Genomic DNA, 25377 nt, shown 5'->3' on the forward strand with positions numbered 1-25377 from the left:
ATCACTATCTGAATATTTAATTTAGATGGTTCAAATTAAAAAAAATAATTTAATATTTTTATTTTTATGTTTTTAAAAATAAAAATTATAAAAAAGTTTTAATAAATATTTTTTGACTAATTTAATCTATATTTAATTTGAAAAGTCTAATTTATTATTAAAGCTTTTTATATTTTTATATATTTACTATTCAAATATATTCTACATCATCCAAATTTAAAATTTTTAACTTGTAATTTTTTAAAAAAATATTTTTAAAAAGTTATAATTAAAAGATTATATTTTTTTTATTTTTTAATATTTTATTCATCAAAATAAAAAATAAAAACTTTAAATTTGAACTTTACAAATAAACATTTAATATCAAATATGACTATTCAAAATACATGTAGATAGTTAATTTTAAAAAGTTATAATATTAAATTAGATCAATACTATCTAAATTAATGATAAATATATTTATAAAAAAATTATAAATTTTTATTTTAATAAATATAAATTAAAAATTAAAAAAATCTGGGCCATTTGAATTAAATCTGGATGGCCCAGATTTTATTTGGTGGTTGAACACCTCAGTTGCCGAGCACCAAAGATGGACCGGCTCAACTTCGGCCTTCAAGCTAAACCGCTTTCCACGTGCTTCATGCATTCAGTCCATCTTTATGTTGCCTGCTCCTACGTGGCAGCAAGTTATTGGACAAATCACGTGCAGACAAGTGCCACCGTCAGAACCTATCTGGCTTCAACATTATCCCATACGTACCATCTCTGAGTATCCAATGCTTTCCTCGCCCATCTCGATGACCAAACAAGCAAATCATAACTTGCTTCTCAGATTTTATAACTTTTTCAAATTCAACCAATGATTAATAACGTTGATGGTGGTAAAAGTTACGTTGTTCTTTTTAAATAAGTTAGATGATTTTAATTTTACAGAGTAACAAATCTTGTTACGGAATATGTTCTTAACCAAACTCAACAAGAATTTGATCTAGTAGTACTATTGAACATTATTATATAATAATTGTATTAAAAAATTCAAATTCAAAGTTTCACTCACAGGTCACACGTGCGGTTCAATGCTTTGCAGTTTTTAACATTTCTCTTTTCTCCCTTTAATACTTTAGTTATTCACATGCACATTCACAGTGGCTTAGTATATGTCACAAGGGAATATAATTTATATATTACTGCGCCTAGTGAGTAGTGAATGTCAAACAAGGCACTTAGAAAAAAATAATGAATTTATGAATTAAGTAATTTATTATCAGGAACTCTAAGATTACTATATTATAATAAGTATGAGTAATTCATAAAGGGACCATTTATTAAACGCCAAGTTGAGAGGTGCCAGTGTCTGAGACCATGAGACAGTGTCAGTGTTTGAACTTTTAAATTTTAATTATTCACCTGACTCCATTCAATACCAAGTTGCCTGTTTTCCACTTTCTTTCGTACCTCTGCAGTGTAAAGTTGACAAATTTTCTGCCCTATACACTTCATTATATTATTTACTTTGTTACTTGAAATGGAAAATTTTAATTTTTTTAATTCAATTTGGTGCTGCCTTGAAACTTGAAACAGTCACGGGGCAATAATTTTTCCATGCAGCTTTCATTGGCCATGCAGAAAATGTCTGTAGATATTTTTGCATCCAGTGCTTTTCTTGTCAATATTCACTTTCCCTCCTAAAACATTTCAATATTATACACTGATAAATTTTGAGCTTGTTGGACAACTTATTTTAAAAATATTTTTTTGTTTTTTAAAATAAAAAATTATCTGATAACATATCTTTAAAAAATATTTTAAATAAAAAATAAAATATTATTTTGAAGAATAAAAAAATAAAAATAATTTTTAAATATTCTAAGATTATTATTCTGGAGAATAAAGGATGATGAAAAAATACTTATTTTTATTATTTTTTGTTCTCAGGACATATTTTAAAAAATACCAGTTTTTGAAACAATAAAATAAAAACAGTTTCAAATAGCCTCTTAATCTTTCACTGAATATTCCTTCAAATATTAATAAATTTAATGAATCAAATTATAAAAAATTAATCCCAAAAAAGTAAATAAAAAATAATTTAAAATTTTATAAAAATTATCAGAACTTGCTAATTAATTTTTTATGCAATTAATTAATTTTAATCAGTACTGTTATTTATTTTTTTAGACATGTGCAAGGGATACGGAAATTTTATCTAATTAACCTAATGCCAAGGTGACACTTATAATACGGATTAATGAATTGTTATTGTTAATGTTAATTAATAAGAAGAATACTCCCTCTAATCCTATTTATAAGGTAGAAAAAAAAAGATTTTTTTTGCCTGTTTATAAACTACTCATTAAAGTTTTATTATAAATTTTCTCTTTTACTCTCCATTGAATATTGGAGAAAAAAATATTATTAAAATATGTATATTTAATAGGGTAAAGTTGAAAATTTATTAAATTTTAAGACAGAATTAATGAATTTTAAATTTTTTTAATATTAATAAAACATGTTGGAAGTGATTTATAAATAACACCAGATGAGTAGTTTTTTTTTATAAATAAAAAATACAAAACAAAACGAGGAAAAATATCAAAACATTACTTTCATAAATCATGTTTTTTCATTGTCTACAGAATCTAAAATTCATGTGTTCCATCCAATGACATGTTAAAAACGCATATTTTTTCTATGTATTTTGCCTTGGCGTATCCAAGACATGTGGTGACTTTGATATTTGTTGGTGTGCAAGGGCTTTCGTGGTTAGGATGATTGGGCTTTTTGAGAGTAAATGGCGCGAAGGTAACTTCCAAATGAGTCAACCAACATGAAGGGTCCTAAAATAACTTTAATTAATGTTAATATTACATTTAAAAAACTAAAAGACAAATAAAATTGAACTCACATAGGAAGCTCTTTACGTCATGCAATAACAATGATGATGGAAATTACGTTTTTCTCAGCTGCTAACTTATTAAGAGGACGACTCAATTCGATGCACGAACACGAATAATTAAGTTCTCAACATATTTGTTTGACTCTGAAAATAAAAAAATAAAGCTCACAGGAAATTACAAGAAGTCAAGAATATGCTCAATCACCTGCGCACGACGTCACAGCCACGTCTCCTACGAGTACGACCTTTGCTCTCGAAATTTCTAGTAGTTTTTCATAAACTTAAAAAAAAAGATGCAAATAATTATATACAGCCATGCTTTAATTCTTTTTTCTTTTACAATTATACTTAAAAAGTTTTTTTCTATTGGAAAATAGCAAGTCCAGCAAATTGACATAAAAGGACAATATGTGACATGCCCCGCGCAAGATATACTATTAATTAAATATTTTTATTCTTTTAACTGAAAAAAACTTACTAATTATCAAATTATATTAATAATAAAGTATTTTTCATAATATATTTTTTTATTAATGGCCCAACAAAATTTAGTTTCTATGCACAACTAGGTCTGAATGTTTTTCTATGGACTTTGATTATTGCTGTTTTGATAATCATTTATATATTTAATCTTATATATAGAATATACTTTTCTCTAATTAAATCAGATTTTAGTGCATTAATAATATTAATAATCAGAATTTATTATGAAATAAATAATTTATAAATGATATACTTTTTTAGTTTAATTAAAAATAAATATATTAAATATATAAGGTAAAATATAAAAGTTTTTTGGTGGATAATTTACCTTTTGATTTTTGAGAGAAAAAAGTGATGATTAACGTTTTAATTGTAAAAAATTTACCCAAGAAGAAGAGAATAGTGAAAAATACGGAAGAAGGACAAGATTAATAGCGAGAGAGCACCAAGGGTAATACGTGTGTGGATTTGATTGGTGATTATAGGTTCATACGTCATAAAGATCAAAAGCTGATTTGTTTATTGGAAGTGGGCGAATAGTAGTAGGGGGAAATTAGGGGAGTACAGGTAGGAAGGTGCAGGTTATCACATGGGATGTTTGCTAATGCGTTTGCCTTCAGCCTCTCAAATCAGTCAGAATCAGGCTGTGGGGCCCTCTCTAGCCACCATTTCCAGCTGGCACCCTATTTCACTGTTTATTTCTTTTTTATTTTTATTATTATTCTTGTTCGTATTTATCCTTGCCAGCCCATCAGGCAAGGCATGATCCCATCCTTAAAAGGTTAAAATTGCAAAAAAAAAAAAAAAAGGATTTTTTTGCCTTTCACTGTTTATTGTTTAAATCCAAAACAAGTCTTGCTGTGATCCGATGGCAAAAACATAAAGACTTTAAAATTTAAGGTTTAGACTTTAAACTTATACTCACGCCCTACATCATTCTTATTATTTAAATTGTCGAGACTTTATTCTGACTATCATGTGTGTGTATTTTTAGGTAAATAAATAATATAATATATATAATGATTGCTTTTCTCTCACCATTTTTTCCTTGGTGGTGGAACACCTGGCATTTATTAAAAAAAATTATAAAGTGTTAATCCCACTGAATATTGAGATAGGCAGTACTTCCTGTCTTTTGCTCATTCAGCTTCATCCCTCGTTAGTGCTTTGTGGTTGTTGAGTGTGCTTTTCTTCTACAAACTTCATCTTTTATCTTAAAAAAATGTATTTGTAATGTGTTTGGTTAATGAGTACTATAAATAAACTAACGATGTTCTATTTTAACTAAAAAATATTTGAGAACATGACACTTAAGGATTGCGAAAGATCATAGACTATAATTAGAAACTCAATTATTAAAACTTCAATAATAGACTATCATCCTTAATTGAAATTAAAAATATGAGTTTAAAATCAACAAAAAAAGGTCGCTAAAATTATTATTATAAGTTTGAATTATTATTAATCTCAGTTAAAAAATTTGATTCCATATTTGGGAATGAAATTAATAATGCTTGAGATCATGATTTCCCCAATTGAAATTGACAATGGTCCCCACCTATTATGGTAATTTAAGTAGCATTTTTTCTTGATTTTTCATGTGGTTTGCCCGTGAAATGACAAGTATAAAAATTTACAAATAATTAGTTTCATATTTAAAAGTAATTTTAATAAATTTTCAAGTAATTATAATATATTCACAAATTCTTATTGAAAGTTTCACAAATAAATTCTAGTTTCATACTAAGAAATAATTCATTCCCAAATATAGTTTCTAATTTTTTTAACTACGATTTATGATAGTCTAGCTCATGATAGTAATTTTAATAATATCTTTTTTTAATTTTAAACTTGTATTTTTAATTCAAAATGAGGACCATGGTCTATTATTGAGGTTCAATAGTTCAAGGTTCTTGATTATAATTAATGATTTTATGGGGTCTTTTATTGTCATTTTTTCCAAAATATTTTGTTAGGCCATGGTGCATTTTATTTCTTCACCGGAAATATTTGCTCATTTCAAATTAAAGGTGAAAAAGAGACCATGAATGATTTATTATGTCTTGGTTGTGTACTTTATCATATCTCTATGCAATTTAAAACTATAAATTCTTTTAGGTATTACCGTCAATATTATTATACACTCCTGGTTATGTGAGTTCATATCATTGTTGGCTAAATCAATCGAACAGTGGATCCTCTGAGATTGATAATATCTGAATTTCCTGAAATATATAATTTTTAAAAAAGAGGGAGAGGATTTTATGTTTTATAAAAAAATAAAAAACATAAAAGAACATAAAAATTCATCAATCTTGACTTAAAAAAAATTAAGTCCACATAATCATATCATTGACTTTATTTAATCATTTATCAAAATGTTAACCGATAACAAAAAAAGAAAATTATAGTTAGGTCTCATATAAGGAAATTAATTACTATAAAGTTCATTGATAACTGAACTAAACTGTATGAACCTTGCAGTAATTAATTTCTTTGTGTGGGACTTTAATATCATTCTTCCTAACAAAAATAAGGTGTTTTTATTTTATCTTGAAAACTACTATATACATAAAAGTTTAGAGGAGCTATTAATATCTATTTTCATTTCATTAAAATCACGATTCTCATAAATTTTGTTCGTTGACCATGATTTTGATAATTTTTAATATACAACCAAACACATTTGAAAAAATATTATTGTCTTTGCCTTGTGATTTAAAATTTACTTGACCAACAAGAGTTTGATTCAGTAAAATGAATTTATATTTCATAACATGATAAAATAAGATTTAAATTCTTATTGAAAAATATACCTATATATAATATCTCATTATAAGCTTTATAACTCAAATTTTTAAAATAAAAATATAAATTTTTAAAAATATCTTTCATTTAATATAACTTTAAATAATTTTTTGTCAAAGAATCTTAAATGATTAAATAAAGAAAAAATAATGAATAGAGAATGATAATATTAAAAAATCTATTTAATAAAATTTTATTTTTATCAAATTATCTTATTATTTGGATCACATGGAGTAAAAATTACTTGAATTACTCTTGTGCAATAAAAAAGGACTGTAAATTCAGACAAGAGAAATGAGCTGTAAAACTAGACTGCATGAGTGAGATCAGAGAGAGGCAGGGTCCGTATGAAATTGGATTCATTGAATGAATGTGAAGATTATGAGAGAGAGAAGACTTTTTTGAAGCAATGAATGGCCTCTTGGTGTGCGAGGGCCTGAGGGGTTAAAACCAAAGAGGTTTTGATGACATTTCATTGATTCTCCACTTCGATGTTGAAGTGTTGAATCCCCATTTATGTTTCATTAATCACCCTCCTCTGTTTTCACTATTTCCGATATAACCCTCAAACCTCTTCCCTGGCCTCTTCAATGCCCATCCTCTCTTCACCAAATTCCTCTTCTTAATTACTACTTCATTCAAAGTGTCACACCTTTCCACTAATTAACATTCATCCAAAATATATTTGATGCTCACTTTACAAAAAGAAATCAGTAGCAATAAATTAGTCTTTTCAAATACACTTATTAGTATTAATTGTGTTTTCGAGATTTTATAAGAAACTAATTAAAGGTTAGATAAGATAGATTAATTTTCATTGCAAGGCAATATGGGAAAGTAAGTGACAATTTTTTATTCATTTGACAATATAAATTACTTTTAATGTAGTTGAAAGTATCCTGTATTTAAGTGGAGAGAGTACTTACAGAAAATTGCAAAAGAATAAAATTAAAAAAAGTAATAAATAATCATTCCTTTAATGTAAAACGACTTTTAAAAAATAGTTTTAATTTTTGTAAAATGTAATTTACACGCGCGTGCTCTGATAGAATATAGTAAAAAAATAAAAACTCTACCCTTTTCAATTTTGTTTATAAATTATGTGTTAAAAAAATTAATTGTCTTATTTATAACTCACATCATGAAATTTGTATGACAAAATTTCTCTTTTATCTCATTGAATATTGGTGAGAGAAAATATATTATTAAAATATTTATATTTAATATAAATAAAATTAAAAACTTATTAAATTTTCAAACATATTTCCTTCAGACCATAATATAAAGCATTAGTAACTAATTCATGGTTTAAAAAAAATGTTACTTGAAACTTTAATTTTATCCTTATTAAGTACCATATATAAATATTTTGATAATGATAATTAAAATCTTAATACATTATTTTTCAAATAGAATAGCAAATGAAGTAGTAGTGCAGTTAACAAAAAAATAATCATAAAAGTTATCAAATTTCACACATATTGGACCAAGCAAAACATCTAAAAATGGTTTGTATTATGGTTCCAAAGGAGTAGTTAATACTCATTCTATTTTAAATTATAAGATATAAATTTACATCTATCAATCAAACTCATTAAATATATTTTATAATTTTATTTTTAAAAATAAACATAAAAAATTAAAAAATATCCTTCATTTAAGGATTAAAGTACATTTTTGTCGATGTACTTTCCCTTGAGAAACATTGAGCATCATATACTAATAAGTCATCATTTTTTTTCTAAATCATTTTCTCAATGAGCAAAAATTCCCTTCCATTAATTGATCACCAACGAAAGAGGATTTTTGCTCTCTAAAAATGATTTGAAAAAAAAAAGTCTCATTGATTACTATAGGGTGCCCAGCGCTCTTAGAAGGAAGTATGGAAGCAAAAATGCATTTTAATCCTTTCATTTATACTATATTTATGAAAGAATACTTAAAAGGGACAATATAATGGATAGGATAATATCGAAAAAATATTACTAATTGTATCTTATTTTTAATTAAAGTCCTTTACATTTTGAGATATCAAATAGTTTTTAAAAAGTATCTCATAATTTAAAATAAAGTAAGATTAATTTTTTTTACTCAAGTAAAACAAAGTAAAAGTCTTTAGAGCCGAAGAGTATCATACTTAGCCAACAAGACCTTAATAAAGAGGGAGAGGATAGAGTCGACAATTTATACCAAGTTCAATGAGCCATCTTGAACTTGGTCGAAAGATTTAGATCTGAGTGCATAAAAATAATAATCTTTTAATGTTTGAATTTATCAAAGTCAGTCTAAATAGACACGAGAAAATTTGTGCTAAGCCCAAACGAACTCGGGCTTGGCCTGAATACGCAAAAGGAATAATTTTGTTAGAAATATAATAAATATTAATTAATTATTTAATTTTTATGTTATTTTATACTAAGATACAAGATATTTGAGTTTATTATTATATTTATTTTAAAAAATTAAAAATATTTATGTTTCATATTTTTATTATTTTTAATCAATAAAATATCTCAAAGTAATATTTAAAATGTTTTTTAATACTAATTTTTATATTTTAAGACACAATTCTTTTTATATTTTTATAAAATAAGATAATTAATTTTAAAATAAAAATAAAATTAAAATAATTTTAAAAAATTTGAGCATGTACAAATTCTTTACTTTTCTACTAGATAAACAAAATAAATAGAATAATATTTTTAAATAATTATTTGATTATTATTTACACCAAATTTGATAAAAAATTGAGAATAAACTAAAATAAATATCTTTTTATGTAAGGTTTAAACTATATAAAAAATTAAAAAAATAATTATAAAAAATAGTATTTTACTTATAATTAAATGATTTATTTTATATAATATAATGATAACTATTTTTTCAATATTCTTAAAAACAAAAATTATAATTTACTCAAAAGTTAAGAAAAATTTTGAATTAATTAGAGAAATAATTTTAAATTAATGATCTGTAATTGAATTGAAATTATCTTGATAATAATTAAAATAATATAATTTAATTAAAATATATAAAATATTTATATATGACTACAATAAGAACAATATGTAAACAACTAAACATTAATTTACAAGTAGAGACAATATTTATGAATAAATTATACATAATATAATAAAATAGTAACAGAATTATTTAAGTACAAAATTGATAAATTTTATTTTATATTTATTTTTAAAATTAAAATAATATTTTATACTTAACAGAATTGTTTAAAAATTAAAATTAATTTAAAAAATAAAAAAATATTTTTTAAAAAATTTTGAATATTCAAAATGGCCTGGATAAACGTGAAGCCTTAAAATATTAAAGTCAAATTTAATTATATAAATTTTTTAAAAAGAGTAAAATATTTTAAGTTAGATAAAAAAGTTCAAATTGAATAAGCTTCGTACGCACGGATTCCCGGCATTAGAGAGGGAGACTGTAATACGCTTTGTGAATCAGTGCAATTAAGCAACCTCATTAGGTTTCCGGGCGACCAGCTTGATTTACTAAAACCGACCATTTTCATTTTGTTTTTGCTTTTGTTTTTGTTTTCTTCCCCGACGATGAGAGAGAATAAAGAAATCGAGGAGAGAGAGAGACAAGACATAAGTAATAACTTTCTGAGAGACACCACCACCACCACAGCCTCCACCACCTCTCGCTACTTTTCTCCCTCAGAAACCAAAACCGTATCTCGCTTCACCAAGAAAAGACCAAGACGACCACCAACACGAAAATGGTATCATCACTCACCTCTCTCTCCTCTTCCCCTTTTCCATTTCATTGTTCGTCTCTGTATTCTCTCCATGGTGCCACCCCAATGCTCTCCTGATTTCTGAGTCATAGTCGTTTCCATCTCTGTCGAGAAACCACCCTTTTCCTGTACCTTTCCTTTTCTTGAAGCAGAGCCGCAAATGGTTCCCTTCCGGTTAAGTGGCGTCGTTTTGTTAGTCCTTGTTTGTTGTTTACTGCCGCCGTTTTCCCTCGGGATTCGGTCGTTTCCGACCATGTTTGATGTCGTCGATGGCTCTGAAATGGTGTTCGACGGTTTGCCTCGATTCGCTGAAGCGCCGGACTACCGCAACGGAGCAGGGTGCCCTGTTTCGACCAATAGAAGCGGCGTCGCATTGCGCTGTGAGCCTTCTCTGGTTCACATAGCCATGACTCTTGATTCCGGGTACCTCCGTGGCTCCATCGCCGCCGTCCATTCCGTTCTGAGACACTCGTCCTGCCCCGAAAACGTCTTCTTTCACTTTATGGCGGCGGAGTTTGATTATGCGAGTCCTCGGGTCCTGACCCGAATAGTCCGAACCACCTTCCCTTCCCTCAATTTCAAGGTCTACATTTTCAGAGAAGACACCGTTATCAACCTCATCTCCTCGTCCATTCGCCAGGCCCTCGAGAACCCGCTGAACTACGCAAGGAACTACCTTGGCGACATCCTCGACCCGTGCGTTGATCGGGTCATCTACCTGGACTCAGACATAGTCGTCGTCGACGACGTCCACAAGCTCTGGAACGTGACGCCGTCCGGGTCACGGGTCATTGGAGCACCCGAGTACTGTCACGCCAACTTCACCAAGTACTTCACCGACACTTTCTGGTCAGACCCTGTTCTTTCACGTGTTTTCGCTTCTAGAAGGCCCTGTTACTTCAACACAGGCGTGATGGTGATGGATTTGGTGAGGTGGAGGGAGGGGAATTACAGGAAGAGGATCGAGAATTGGATGGAATTGCAGAGGAAGAAGAGGATTTACGAACTGGGCTCGCTCCCTCCTTTCTTGCTGATTTTCGCTGGGAATGTCGAAGCAATTGATCATCGGTGGAATCAACACGGGCTGGGAGGAGATAATGTGAATGGAATATGCAGGTCGTTGCATCCAGGTCCTGTGAGTCTTCTTCATTGGAGCGGGAAAGGGAAGCCATGGGCGAGGCTTGACGCGAAGCAACCATGTCCACTGGATAGTCTGTGGGAGCCGTACGATCTCTACAAACCACCACAGAGACACCAGAACAGTGCGAGGGATCAGGCATGGAGGTTCTCATCTTCGATATTGGTTGGATATGCTCATGATTTGTTGTGATGAACTGATTCTTTTGATAGGATTCTTTGGTAGCAAGCAGTGTACAGAACTGGGAGATTGATTCATGGTCTTTTCTTCATTCTTTTCGCTTTACTGTAATTTTAAATTCCTGTGATTTGTAGGGATTATTGTTAGAGTTGAATTCTTATTTTATTTTCTGGGGAGGTTCCATCTGAGGAACAATTTTGCTGGGCGGTGGGTGGGGTTGAGTTCAGTGTATGGGACCATTGGATTGAAGGCGAAGGAGGAGAATAACGAGACAGTTGTTCATTGTTGTTACTTGAATTCATTACCTTTCATATGTCTTGTCTTGCTCTTCTACTCACAGCTACTGAATGATGCAGCCTTTTCAGTGTCACTTGTATGCTTTCAGATTCAAAGAGCATATATCATCATCATATCGTACTTATAAGGTACTCGTTGTACGTATTTTTAGTTTTTACTGGTTAAATTTGAAAAAAAAAAAAGTTAATGGCAGAAGTGAGAAGTTTGATTAGGTTCTTTGGATTCCTTTCAACATCGAGGCGTATGAAGGATTGGATCGCGGATTTTCTTGATTGAAAGCTAATGAGGTTGGAAAAAGACTAGAAAAATAAAAAACGGATTTTGATTTTTCTTTTTCTTTTCTTTTTTTTTTTTTGTTTTGATGAAAAAGGTATTGTGTTTGCTTATGTTAGTGCACCACCATGGATTGGGTAGACTCTGAGAGTTTTCCTTTTAGTTGAGGAATCACGAGCCCAAAAAGTTTTATCTCTGTCTCGCATTCTTGTGTGTATGTTTTGCAAATTAAACAAAAAATTGGGGTAAAATTCATTTTTCTTAAAAAAGCCATTTTTAAATTAATCATACATGCGTAATATTTTATGCTATGTATTTAATCAAATATATATTATATAAGAAATGAGTTTTTTCAAACAAAAATAAATTGAATATTTTTAAATAGGAATACAAAATAATTCTAAAAAAATAGTACAGTTTGGTCTGATAATTTCAGGGCAACCACCATGGACCCCGCGGCTTCATTGTCCGGAAAATTCTAGGCGGGAGGTCGGGGAGGAGGCCGGACCATAATCATGTAAAGTATTTTTAAATGTTTTTTAATTATTAATTATTATGTTTTGGCTCATTTTTCAGTCAAAGGAATCACAATCGATCATGAAGTTTGGCCCTTTATTTGAGGGAGAAATTTTGATAAGTTCGATTAAAAAAATTAGATAAATTAAATTATAAAATTTTAATAAATAAAATAGGTAAGATAAAATATAAAAATAAATTATAAGTTTCTAATTCCATCTCTCCATTTTTATTAAAATGGAACTTAATAAAATTTCTTATCTCCTCTATTTCATTCAAATTCTTCTCCAATCAAACACGTCAACGTCTGAGGAAACTCTAAGGCATCCAATGAAGGCATCTCTGTCTGTGCCCTGCAGTCATTTGAAGTATATTAATTATTAAATAAATGTACTATTATGATTAAGCTGACGAATCCAACTTCTCATTTTTGGACGACTTGTTCATGTAGCTTTTGGTAGGTTTAGATTCTTCTCTCTTTGCTTGTCGGTGCCAGCTCTTGCTCCCCCTCAAAATGTTCCCCAAGGCCTCATGAAATCGAACTAAAAATCAACTACAAATTTGTACACTATATATATATATTAAAAAAATAAATAGTTCAAACAAACAGTAAATTTTTAAAATGTGCATGAAATCATAGTTGGTTGTGGAAGGTGAGGGTTGATTGAGATGCAGATATAATGTCAATTCTCGAATGAATTTTGTATATCCCCATGTCTATTATTTAAAAAGACAAGAGAAGATAACATAATGTGCAAGCATCTCAATTAGTCGTCATTTTCAACTGTTCCGTGTCCAAATGGCAAAGCTTAGCTGGCAGTATTATTGAGTGCTTCGTGGTCATACAATTTCTAGATATTTGAGACCCTCGACTGCAATAATAAAAGTTGGTTGGGTTGCCTGGTTGCATTATTCGTGAAAAGTAATCAACTCTACTGTGAGGCTTTCAATCGGCTCAAACTCTGGCTTAAAAAAACATTCGACCTCCACTTATTCATAAGAGGTAACCCCAGAGAGGTTAGCAAAGTGACAGTAAACTAATTAAGCCCCAAAAAAGAACTTACGTGTAAAATTGAGAGTCCAGATCTTAGAGAAAACATGTTTGAGGAGAGGTCCGTCTACCTTACCAAGTAGATCCTCAATCTAGATTAGTCGGGTGGCTAATAGCTCTGCCAACACTGAATGTAAAAGCAAAAAAGAGTTATAAGAGACAAAATGGATAGCAAAGTTATTAAATCAACTGATGATAGAACAAACACACACACACACACAGAGCTCCTGTTTTGGATTGCAACGGATGGCTTGGGTAGATTATAGAATCCAGGCAGCATAAAATGACAGAGACCGCCCTTCTATGGTCCGAGTAAGCAAAAATAGTTGAAATCAATGGCAGCTTAAAGTCCCTACCGTGTTTCATAATTTTATCTAAGTTTTTCTTTTTTGTGAACTCATTTAAAAAAAAGATAAATAAATAAATTGGTCCCTAAATTATAGATACAGAAATGTTCCGAATTCTAAACTAATTTTTGATATAATATTTTCTTTCAACTTTTGAAAATGATATAATTTAACTCTTAACATTACCAAAAGCTTACCTTAACTATTAGTTGACCAAAAAAATGATACAAAATGACTTTAAAAATTACAAAAAAAAGGATCAGTCTCTTGGTCATTTTTCTGTAATTTTTTGGGTTATTGTTTGTAATTTTTGGTCATTTATTTATATTTTTTGGTTCTTTTTTATAATTTTAAGGTCAATTTTTTGTTAAGTAATGGTTAAAATTAATTTTTGTTATAGTAAGAGTTAAATTGCACCATTTTTAAAAGTTGAAGAGGCTAAATTGTATTATTTTTACAAGTTGAAGGCAAATATTATATTAAAAATAAGATTAAAATCCTTGACATTTTTAAGCTTATAATTTAGAGACTAATCTATTTTTTTTCTTTTTTTTAAAAAATTCAATATACACCATCATCTATTGAAGTGAGGGGACTGTTCTTTTTTTCTTTCTCTCTTCCCTTTTCTCTCTACTTCTCCCATCTTCACCCTTCATTAATTTTATGATTAAAAATTATTTAATAAGATAATGTGAATAATGGAGGTGGAGGAAGTGGAGAGTAAAAAAACGAGAGTCTCCTCTCCCGGCAACTTAATTGCAAAAACCAACAGAAAGTAGTGAAGCAGCTGGGAATAACAGTGGAATCAATCGAGTGCATGGAAACTCAATAGAATAATATTACACACACAACTGCACACACAAACACAAGGGCCATTGGGCTCAATGTTCTATGCAAACGCAGACAAGTGTGCATCAATAAAGCCCATACCAGTAAATTGGCCCAACCTCCTAGGTGTTATGTCAAGACCCAACCCGTGGTGATTTTTCGGGGCAAGACTAGGAGAATCTTAGAGCAATCATGACCTTTTGCTTCTGAGGTTGTAGGTAATATTTAATGAGTTATGAATACAGTGCATACGGAACATGTCTTTGTTGGATGTATCAAATGGTGATATGTTTTAAATTAAATTAAGAACGCTTTGACGTTGAGAAGAGATCTTGATGTCGACCCGTGAGCTCATTCATTTGAGGTTTTGAGTGAAGGGACAGACCAAAAAAAAAAAAAAAAACGGCGTGCACAAAGGATTGCTTGAAGTTTGGTTCTCGTAACGGGGCTCAAATTTCACTATGATAACGGTGATTAGATCACGACAGAAGTTCCCTTTGTGCTTTTGGCCCAGGACAAAAGAAGCTCCAAGCAAGGGAATGAAGGTATTTGTCGAAAGCTTGCAGGCCCTACACTGATGGCTGATCTATTAAACAAAACAAAACAAAAAAATAAAAAAGCGTGCACCGATGTTAATGCGGAACAGTCTTGGGAGGTAGATCGACCGATAATTACTCCCTCCTTCCTTGTGTATAAAAAAATCTTGTTAACCAACAAAATTTGGTTCGAGTGATAAACAATTTATTTTACTTTAAATAAATTTTGAATTTAAATCTTGTGCATATAAAAAATTTTTATTGGGAGATACATCCATTAACGCGAGGTGCGTGATGTGAGTCAAATCTAAATGTAGTCAGAAAAAGTTCTGGTGAATCCAGTCGGCAACCAAAAAAAATCTTTTAAAATTTTTTTATTTTTAAATATAAAAAATTATTGACATATTTTTTTAGTGAATAGATTATTACAACCTTATTAAATTAAAAAATAAATATTTTTATTAATTTACTATAAAAAATTATTCATTTATTATTTAAAATAATTTAAAATAAAATTGAAATGTTATTATAATTTTAATTAGATAATAAATTTTTATTATTTTACATAATTTAATTAAAAATATTTTATATATAAAAACCGATATAGTATATATCATACAAGCAAAAGCATAACTTTCCGCCTTTGATCATTTCATCGTGAAATAATAAACTTTTCAGTCTTAAATTTGATTTAGTTATTAATTTAATTTCTTAAATTTAAGTTTTATTGATTTAGTTTTTGACATTTTCTTAAATTCTTATATAAATCCTTTAATTTTTAAAATATGAATTAACTTTTAAATTAATCTAATGTATCAGTTATATTGATAACTTGATATATTTATATAGTTAGATGAAAATAAATTAGTTATCAAATTGATTTAATTTTTATTAATTTAATTATTCATATTATGTTTTGTTTTCTAAAGTTTTGGAGTCTTTTTTTTTTTCACATAAATAATTATACTCCTTTTTCTACATAGCTGTCATCAATGTATTGTTATTTATATCAGTATAGTTTAACACTTTTACTTTCTTTTTAAACAACAATGACCAAATTCACAGTTATGGCAATTTTAAAAGGCTAGATTGATACAAATTAAATATGAAGAACTTAATCAATAATTGATATAAATTTAAATGACTAAAAATTACATCATAAAATAGTTATCAACCAACTCTTTAACTTTTATAAGAGACAATTTAATCATATATTTTCTTATTTCTTAACAATTCAATCTTTATAATTTATTGATTGGATGCAAAACAGTTTCATAATTTCTAAACTCAACAAGTCACAAGAATTAATTTGCATTAAATTAAATTTAAATTTAAAATTAAATCAATAATTATGAGAAAATAAGAGATGAAAAGCCATTCCCTCTAATTTAAACATAACCATCATTTTAATAAGAATTTGCACATTAATAAAATTCTTATTATTATAAAAATATATATTATTTTTTTTATCTTAGTTTCAATTCACGATGGGTGAGAAAAAATTATAAATTTATAATTACAAGAATATAAATTAATAAATATAAAAAATAAAATAAAATAACTATTTTTACAAATATTAAGATATTTATATTATAAATCAAATTGACTAAGAAAATGTTCTGGGAAACTTTTTGTTCATGGTCTCAGCGCTTCACTTATAACGTAAATGATTAAGATGAGGTGAGGTGGTGAGTTAACGGAGCCGGGGACCCCGTGGTGGAGTGGCCCGAGGAAGGCACGCAGATAGCATGGTCTCCAAACCCATCCCATCACATGTACCTCCCTCACTCTCACTTGCTACTGTTCTGCTTTTCTTCTTCATGTGGGCCTTCTCTCCTTCTCTGCCTACCCTTTCATGTTGCTTCGTCTGAATCACCACCACCATCTTTATGTTATTGCCCCCCCCCCTCTCTCTCAAACCCTTGAGCGTGATATTTCTTGGTATGATCCATCGGAAGCCAAGTTGATGAGCTTCGAGTGTGATCTACTGATCTTTGTTTTTATTATTCAATGCATTCCACCCACTTTCTTTGTCTAAGTTCCATTATTTAATTGAGCCAGCTAGTCTCCTTTTCTTTTCCTCCGTCTTGAGTTATTTACCAGATTTCGTTTTCTTTTGCCTTTTTCTTCCTGGGTCAGGGTTTTCCTTCAATAATTTTATCATCTCTTCTCACTTACTGCATCAAGCTCTTCAACTTTGGCCCTCTCTGGAAAGCAAGTACTTGAATGCCATTGAAAGTTAAAGTCATCTGCCCAAGTCCCAACTATATTTCAGGTGATTTATACATGGCCCTGACCTTGCACTTTCTCTCGCTTTTCTGTGTTTCGTTTTGTCTTGATGATTGGGTTTATCATTTCGAAGTTTCCAGAAGTACAACAAGCAGACAAACGATGTCGTTTGCCGTAGAAAGGTGAAGAAGAAATTGAAGTAAGGGGAGGAATGATTGCTCTCACTGCACGGGCACATGACCTGCCATTCTTATTCGAGCCATCATTTCTGCTTTTTTTTTTTTTGAGACTTTTCTATTTGTCCCATTATGGGCTTTCTTGATTCTAGTCTTCGCAGTGAGATTCCCCTGACGCACTTGATTGCTTCTTCACAGACCATGCCGTGTCCGTCTTCCGTTTTGAAGTTATAGCTGAGTAGCGATTTACTTCCATGGGTGAATTCATGGTGGATGCGCCGATCCGTGAGGATAAGGTAAACCCATTTACCATTAAGATTGCTGAAGAATGTATCTTAAAACTTGAATTTTCAGTAAGCGTGATTTCAAATCTGTTGGCTTGGTCGTTTCCGAAATTATGATTGTTCAAATCCTGGGTGCTTTTGGTGAAAGTGTGAGGTGTCTTTCTGTTTGTTGCTTGTTCTTATGCAGATAATTTTCGTTTTTCTGTGCTTTTAAGCAGATCGGAGAGACAGTGGCTTCCAATTCTTCTTTGCAAGTGTCAGTTTCGTTTGGTAGATTTGAGAGCGAATCTCTCTCTTGGGAGAAATGGTCGTCTTTCTCTCCAAATAAGTACTTGGAGGAAGTTGAAAAGTGTGCTACGCCTGGATCAGTAGCTCAGAAGAAAGCTTATTTCGAGGCCCATTACAAGAAAATTGCCGCCCGGAAAGCTGAATTGCTGGATCAAGAGAAGCAAGCGGAGAAGAATCTTTCGAGATCAGAAGATCAAAACAAAGAAGATCTGAGCGAGAACACTTGCGGGACTGATGCAGAATTTGATGCATCCAACGGTCAAGGTTCTTTCGTCAAAGAGATTAAGCAAGCAACCAATTCAACTGTTGAGGTCGGTGGGGTACATATGGATGGTATGACTGAAAATATTCCAGAATCTAGAGATTATCAAAGCACATCAAATGAGGAAGAGAAGAAAAAACCGGAAAGCAGATCAGATGGTTCCAATCTTGGTAATACAGCACCTGTCTACACAAAAGGAAAAACTACCCCCGTTGAAGCTGAAAACGTGAAGGAACCTTCAGGCAATGTTGACAATGGGTTGGCAGAGGTGCAGGCATCTCAAGTTGAAGCAAAAGATATGAAATTGGATTATCCAGAGGAATCTAAGAAGGTATGCTTTAAGCTATATACCCCCAACATTTGTGTTTATTGGAAAATGGGACTGGTGAAATCACATTTTATATGGGTTGTAATTTGACTGTTCCATTCCCTAGTTTCCTATTTTTGATCGTCTAGTTTGGACAGGTTAACAATGTCAATAGGGAAAATAGTGCTGTAAAGACGAAAAGGAAACCAGTGGTGCCTACATCTAAGGCACACCAGATTACAACACCTAGAAGCTCAAGACTTACACCAACTCCGACCAAAACTTTACCATCTGCCACTTCGAGTAAAAAGGGAAATTCTCCATCTTTATCTGGAAGGAAAAATCCATCCACTCAGGAAAACAAAAGAGTTGCTAACAAATCTTTACACATGTCCCTTAGCCTGGGTCCACGTAATATCGACCCAGTTCCTCTTACCCCAATGAGGAAATCTTTTATTATGGAGAAAATGGGGGATAAAGACATAGTCAAACGTGCATTTAAGACATTCCAGAACAATTTCAACCAGTCTAATACCCCTGGCGCAGCTAGATCCCTGGTAACAGGACGGGTATGTGGTGAAACATTATAAAACTGCCGTTTTATTTTCAATGAATAAATGGTTGCATTTACTAGCAGAGTATTACATTCATTTGATAGCATCTGCTTCAACGTTCCTTGTTTAGGTTCCTTCAAAGGGGACAGAGGCAAAAGTTCAAACATCTATGGCTTTGCGGAAAGAAAATGGACGGTAATGTCTCTGTTCTGCACTGTTTGTGTTTTTAGCTGCTTTGGTGTAATCTTCTCAATGCATTTTACATAGCATGACCGGCTTTACCTTTGGCGCTACAAAATGTGTTGCTCCATAATTGTAATTTGATCAGAACTGTTCATCATGTCCATATTTATAACAGTTATATTTACCAACACCATCTTTATTTGGTTGCTTTTCTGTGGGAGAATTCCAATCAAGGACATCATTGATTAATATCAAATAAATGAAGAAGCAGCAAATGGTATTCATTTTAAATAAATAATTATCTGTTTGTAGGAAATAATTTATTTCCACAATTAAACATTGCTATAGCTTTATTTATCCACCTTTAATCTCGTGACCCTAATTGAAAATCTATCCCTCGGTCAGAATTCAAAATATGTGTCTTAATCTGGGCCATAAAATCCCCTCCCTCAGTACTCAATTGCAATTACCTGCTTTTGTCATATTTGGCGGATTTATATCTGCTCATCATTTTGTTCAACATCTGTTTATATCCTAATGCATACCGAATTTCTATCTTTACACTGAATAAAGACTCAGTTAATATCTGTCCCATCTCTTCTGCAAGAAACAAATCCTTTTAGATTTATCATGAAAGAATACGTCCATTGCAAACTTCTTTTTCTTGCTGACCCTTTTGAAACTTTATTTACATAGGCCTAAAATGGTTGACAGTATGGATAAACGAAGTGGGAATGTTGCCCAAAGTTCTGTAGGCTTGAAAAGTGACATTGGAGCTGTCAAAGGAAAAGAGGTATGAAGTGGAACTTGCTTGTTGTCATCTGTCTAGTGCTTTATTTATTTCCCATTTTCACTAAATCATGATCTCTTGGCTTCTTTTTTATTTTAAAAAATCCCAGCATTCAAAGAAAACGGGGGGAAAATCTAATGCAAAAGAAGCTGAAAGAACACTTCTTCAATCAAAACCAAAGGTAAACTCAGTGGTATTTCCTGTCCATTTCATCATTTCACCATTTCTGCAATTGTTATGCCCCTTTGGTATGTAAGAAAAAAAGGAATCCACCATATATCGTTTTTGCAATATCTATCTATTATGTCTCTGATATCTTATTTGATATTGTTGATTCTTTATTGATTTTTAAAATAGAGCCATGTGGGTCATTTCTTGTCTATAAAATCATATTTTCATTTTATTTTTTCTTTCCATTGTGCACTAAATCTTAGTTGCACAAGATAATTATTCCATAGGAAATTAGCTAACTTCTACTTAAAGAAGTAGGGCATATTGTACACATTTCATGCCTGAATTTTGTATTCCCTATCACAGGAGGGAAAAGAGGCTGAGACAAAAAAGTCAAAGCAGAATGTTAAAACGACAACCCTACCAACTTTCTACCGGGGCCAGAAGGTATCAGAAAGCCATCCAAAAAGGGTATACCTCATACATTATCTGATTGATTCATCACCATTAGGAAGGTTAAGAATTAGGCGTAGTTTGCTATTTTATTGTGATTTTTAGAAACTGATTCTAAAAGTTACTTAACTACTAATCGAACTTGTAACTAATAAGTTAGTTGATGACAATGACATTTCATTGTAATTTGAGAAAAATATATGTTCCAAGAAAATGAAGCCCAACCGCGCAAGTCGTTTAACTTACGATTAACTTCTGCTTTCATATTAGAAGTTTTCATCATAACTGCGCAAGCGGCTTTTGAAATGCAATAGCAACTGCAGGATCGGTGTGCTTAATGCTTTTAAATGATTTTAACGACTATTTCTGATAACTTATCGTTCATTACTTTCATGGGAGTTGACGGTGTGAAAATGACCGAAACTTAACTTTTAATTAAGGCCATTCAAAATTTTTGTTCTACAATGGTAGACACAGTTTAATTATTATTTACTTTAGACAACTTAGGGAGATCAATGGGACCTGGCTGTCTTATTTTGCTGTTACAAAGTATTTGTTTTCTGCCAACTGAGCATAGTGGTTAGTGGGTCAACCTGAACATCATGATAAAAAGTTTGTTGTCTTACTTTGTAAAACCTAGGCTTTTGGTTTAGTTTCATGCATATTATCATGAAAACTCAAGGCCGCCTTTTCATTCCATTAATTAACTCCAAAGCATAATTACCGTGAACAGAACTTAAGCACGGTTTTTAAAATTTTTGCCTTTGGGTTCTCAAATTAGAACATGCATACTTTTTATACACCTTAGCATCACTTGATCGATGTTCTTGTTAAAGTTCTTTCACATATTTTGTTTTTATGAGAGAATATGATAGTAAACATCTTTTCCTAAGCTTTATCCAATTATCATGCTATTCCAGTAGATTTTTTTTCTGTCAAATCATCTAGAAACCCGTGTCAAGTTGCTTTTGAAACATTAATATGAATGCATGATTATAATTGTGTATATTAACAACAAAAAGGAGAATGGGAAAAGTTAAACAAAGAAAGAAATGCCTTCACGTGAGTAGCAGTTTTTATAAATTTGCGTGAATGAACGTGCCATGTTACTATACTTAATTATTCTCTGATGTAACTCGTATTCATCATCTTCGATTCTATCATGTCTGCTTCTGCTTTTCAGGGAGGTGTTAAGCCAGAGAATCCTCGTTGAGAGAAAAAGAAGGCGGTGAAAACATTCAGGACTAGGTAGATCTGTGCCACATTGTAGTGTAGTCAGAGACAAGTAGGCCTGTGCCATATATATATATATATACACACAATACACACACAGTGTAGCTTATGAACAATATGAGTAGTAGCAGACAGAGAAAGGAGCAATGCATCATTTGTTTGGCAATAAATTTCTTCCCCACCCCCAAAAACAACCTAGGCGATCTGTGGAATAGAAAGTAATTCTGTATAATGTCTGAATTATGTTAGAAATGCGTGTTCTTGTGGTGTACTTAATTGCTTCTTTGATTTCTTCTCACCACCTTCTATGTCTTTACTGTGCTGTAAACAATTTGAAGATATATGAAACAAGAAACTCATTCCCAATTCTGAGTCACTAAATATTCTGAATCATGTGACTCCCATAAATCTCATCCAGTCAGTTATCGTCTTTCTGCGTTATTGCAGTCGCAATGTCTTGGCATTAGAAACAAGAATTGTTAGGAAGATATATCAGAAACAGATAATGAGAAATAGCGGAGCAGCTTCTGGTTGTTGGCAGAAGAATACACCGTGAATATGTTGGAAATATACGAGTGAATTTACATCAATTATTTTTTTGATTGGTTAAAATGGTTTAACTAGTGATCTTTAAAATATTAAAGTTCAATTATAATATGTGATTATATTGTTGATGAGCTACACATGCGATCTGTTGATCTAGTTAACAATCAAAGTATGAGTCATTAACCTTGTGAAAGCCTGGGCCTGGTTAATGTAATTAAATACAGGCTAGGTATCTTATCCAACTCATGGTGTGTGTTTTCACTAAAAACCACATAACTCTAAACAGGTACAGAGAGGAAGATTTATTTTCCAACCCAGCAATTATAGCAAAATCTGTTATGTAACTCTAACTTGTGGTTTGCTTGATTTTTTATCAAGTGCTCTAAATTCTTGTCTAATCTAATTGTTTAATTAAGTTTTACAGAATATGCACAGCGGAAATTTGGAAAGACTAAAGAGCAGAAGTTCTCTATCCAATGGCACATCACTCGGATGTCGAATTCTGCTTAACTAGTCGGAGTTTAAAGTGACTTTCGAATGTCAGGTGGCTTAATATCAAATAATGGTATCAATGCAAAAATACAAATAAATCAATACAATCGTAAAAAGACATGCACCATATTTTCCACTGAAACTCACATTTAATATGAATACATGTCGTGCTCTAATAAATAAAATTTAGTTATAGGATACAGCTAAGAAGCTTTGTCCACTCATGGCTCCTGAAACAGCTCAAATCAGCCTCCAATAGGCAAAAGGGTAGACTCAAATAACACAGCTGCCAACCACTTATACGAGTTGTTGAATCATTTAAGTCTTCCCATGAACTGTTCCCACATGTTATGTTCCTCAAGTGTGTTCATGAAATCTTTTAATTTCGCCTCAGCTTAGCTATATTCCTGTTCTGCATTCGACGAGAAATCTCAATGCAGGCTTGAAGTTGAACTTCAGTCACCACAAAATTCTTAACCATCATAAATAGAGTCCAAAAGGGTCTTTCTTTCTCTATGTTCTCTGCTGTTCTCTTCCCAATCTGACTTGTCCTTGAGAAGAGACCCCCCTGCTTTGAATTGCTGAGTCACTTGTCCTTCCTTTTGGTGATCTTCTGTTGATGGCCACGTATCCAAAGAGTGCTTCCATAAGATCTTGATCAACACTGAAATTCACCATTATATTCACACACTTGGGTTCATCAGTTTAACTAAAATGGAAGCACGAATAACAACGATGTCATAACACACAATAAAAACATGTTATGCTCAAAGTCATTAAACCTACCATTTTGTCGATCATGATCACGAATTAGTAATTCATGTATATTGATTTTGCTAATTCTTATGAATTAGGATTACCTGAAAGAGCCCGCATTAGCTTTGTCTCGCACCTTCGAGTGATCAGAGTTACTGTTCATCCTATCCCAATGCAGAGGCTTCAACTTCATCTGACCGTTGCCGGATTCCGACGTGCCTTCCCCGGAAGAATTTCCCGGCCTGCCGTTGTTTGTTGGAGTTTCATGAGATGTCGGTGGTGGCTTTGACGATGACTTCACAGTCGGTGGCTGCCGACTTCGTGGCCGCGCTGGCGGGGAATTCTTCCTAGCCTGAATTGGTTGGAGAGGAGAAGGGGAAGTTGGTGGGGCCGAACTATTCCGTTTCGGAATTGCTGGTGTAGGAGGAAGACTAGTTCTTGCTGTAATTATTCGATTCGATTCATCGTCTTCTGGTATGTGGGAAGTCGAAGATTTCCCACGAAGCAGAGGAAATTCTTGAACTGTCTCTGGTTTCTGATTTTCTTCGTCGTCTTTTTCTTGGTGTTGTTTGTTCTGGGCACTGCGAAAGACCTCTTTGTGGAAATCCCCATTGGAGCTTCTTCCTCGAAGCTTTCTCCAATAAACCACATCCAATCCATTCTCATCAACAATCAACCCTCTGACATTTTCTCCAATTCGCTCAAACCCATTAATTTGATTCTGAGGAACAACAGCCTCATGTTTCCTTCTTGTTCTCAAGCACCTATGTACTATGAAGAAGATTAAAGCAGAGACAACGAAAGTAGCTCCTGCGGTTGCAGCCACTGCCTTGGCTATCTTACTGTTTGATGAAGAAGAACCGTTTGACGCCGTTGACGGCGGAGCTCGATTTGTCCCCGATGGCCCCGGCGGTAGTGTTGGAGTTTCAGTGGGATAGAAAGTTTCAATATTTTGAGGAGAGCTGGACTGGCTATGACATAATCGAATTAGAGAACTGTGAAAACGAGAAGAAAGGTCAGGAAAAGAAGCCATGGCCGAGGAATGATGAGACTCAAAGCCATGGAAGATTATTGGCAAAGCTCACTGCAACAGAATGGGATATTGGAGTTTTCTTGTTCAACGCTAAGTTTTGACCTTTTCGTTTTGTAAATTTATGAATTAAAAAAAAAAAAAACATGGTAGCGGTTAATTATGGTTGGCTTCCCGGGACCAATATTATGTTAAGCCATCCACGAAATGACCAAAATTATCCTTGTCCGAGACTCTTTTAATGGGATAGTTGAGGGGTAATTTCGTACTTATACTGGGCTGGCTTGAGGCTTAAATGGCCTGTTCCGGCGAGGCTGTGGCAGCTGGGTGAAAGGGATGGGATTTTGGGAAAATTCTCTTTCAATACCCAAATTCAGAAAGGTTTCAAATTAAGGGATTATCATTGTCACTCTATCCTGGAAAATCTATATTAAATAATGTGATTTTAATTTAAAGAGTATGAATCATAATTTAATGATAAAGCCTTATTGTTGAAGAATTTAACCC

At 31.9% G+C, this 25377-nt stretch overlaps 3 protein-coding genes across 9 annotated transcripts; 2 read left to right on the top strand and 1 right to left on the bottom strand.

Annotated features, from left to right (window-relative positions):
- The first annotated feature begins 9723 nt into the window (after positions 1-9723).
- Positions 9724-11776, top strand: LOC129310631 (probable galacturonosyltransferase-like 9). The gene has a single exon (XM_054952530.1). It carries the CDS (start codon positions 10111-10113, stop codon positions 11278-11280), a length of 1170 nt encoding a protein of 389 aa, XP_054808505.1. The 5' UTR covers positions 9724-10110; the 3' UTR covers positions 11281-11776.
- A 4989-nt stretch (positions 11777-16765) lies between these two features.
- LOC129311590 (protein WVD2-like 7) lies at positions 16766-22412 on the top strand. Of its 7 annotated transcripts, none has more exons than XM_054953929.1 (11): positions 16766-16891; positions 17256-17391; positions 17479-17544; positions 17720-17817; positions 18024-18686; positions 18821-19231; positions 19347-19411; positions 20096-20192; positions 20299-20370; positions 20727-20831; positions 21997-22412. In XM_054953929.1, the coding sequence occupies exons 4-11, from the start codon at positions 17776-17778 to the stop codon at positions 22024-22026; spliced, it is 1485 nt and encodes a 494-aa protein (XP_054809904.1). In that variant the 5' UTR covers positions 16766-16891; positions 17256-17391; positions 17479-17544; positions 17720-17775; the 3' UTR covers positions 22027-22412. The 7 variants fall into 7 exon arrangements, with proteins under 7 accessions (XP_054809904.1, XP_054809905.1, XP_054809909.1 ...); XM_054953930.1 differs by lacking the exon at positions 16766-16891 and adding an exon at positions 16972-17095; XM_054953934.1 differs by lacking the exon at positions 16766-16891 and having other exon boundaries at positions 16979-17391; positions 20308-20370.
- A 786-nt stretch (positions 22413-23198) lies between these two features.
- Positions 23199-25052, bottom strand: LOC129311727 (formin-like protein 4). Its single transcript, XM_054954148.1, has 2 exons — positions 23945-25052; positions 23199-23748 (listed from the first exon to the last, which is right to left on the bottom strand). The coding sequence occupies exons 1-2, from the start codon at positions 24871-24873 to the stop codon at positions 23598-23600; spliced, it is 1080 nt and encodes a 359-aa protein (XP_054810123.1). The 5' UTR covers positions 24874-25052; the 3' UTR covers positions 23199-23597.
- Between the last annotated feature and the right edge of the window lie 325 nt (positions 25053-25377).

Source organism: Prosopis cineraria, unplaced genomic scaffold (assembly GCF_029017545.1).
Source record: "Prosopis cineraria cultivar Desert tree isolate PC_DT_omini unplaced genomic scaffold, ASM2901754v1 PC5, whole genome shotgun sequence".
NCBI classification, from domain to species: Eukaryota; Viridiplantae; Streptophyta; class Magnoliopsida; order Fabales; family Fabaceae; genus Prosopis; species Prosopis cineraria.

What these genes read in the sequence shown, in the direction of transcription:
- LOC129311727 (XM_054954148.1), bottom strand. Translation starts at nt 24,873, where the DNA reads ATGGCTTCTTTTCCTGACCTTTCTTCTCGTTTTCACAGTTCTCTAATT. An exon ending in GCTAATGCGGGCTCTTTCAG is followed by an intron (nt 23,749 to 23,944) that starts GTAATCCTAATT and finishes GGTGAATTTCAG; the next exon opens with TGTTGATCAAGATCTTATGG.
- LOC129310631 (XM_054952530.1), top strand. Translation starts at nt 10,111, where the DNA reads ATGGTTCCCTTCCGGTTAAGTGGCGTCGTTTTGTTAGTCCTTGTTTGT.
- LOC129311590 (XM_054953929.1), top strand. Translation starts at nt 17,776, where the DNA reads ATGGGTGAATTCATGGTGGATGCGCCGATCCGTGAGGATAAG. An exon ending in TTGCGGAAAGAAAATGGACG is followed by an intron (nt 19,412 to 20,095) that starts GTAATGTCTCTG and finishes TTATTTACATAG; the next exon opens with GCCTAAAATGGTTGACAGTA. An exon ending in CAGAAAGCCATCCAAAAAGG is followed by an intron (nt 20,832 to 21,996) that starts GTATACCTCATA and finishes TCTGCTTTTCAG; the next exon opens with GGAGGTGTTAAGCCAGAGAA.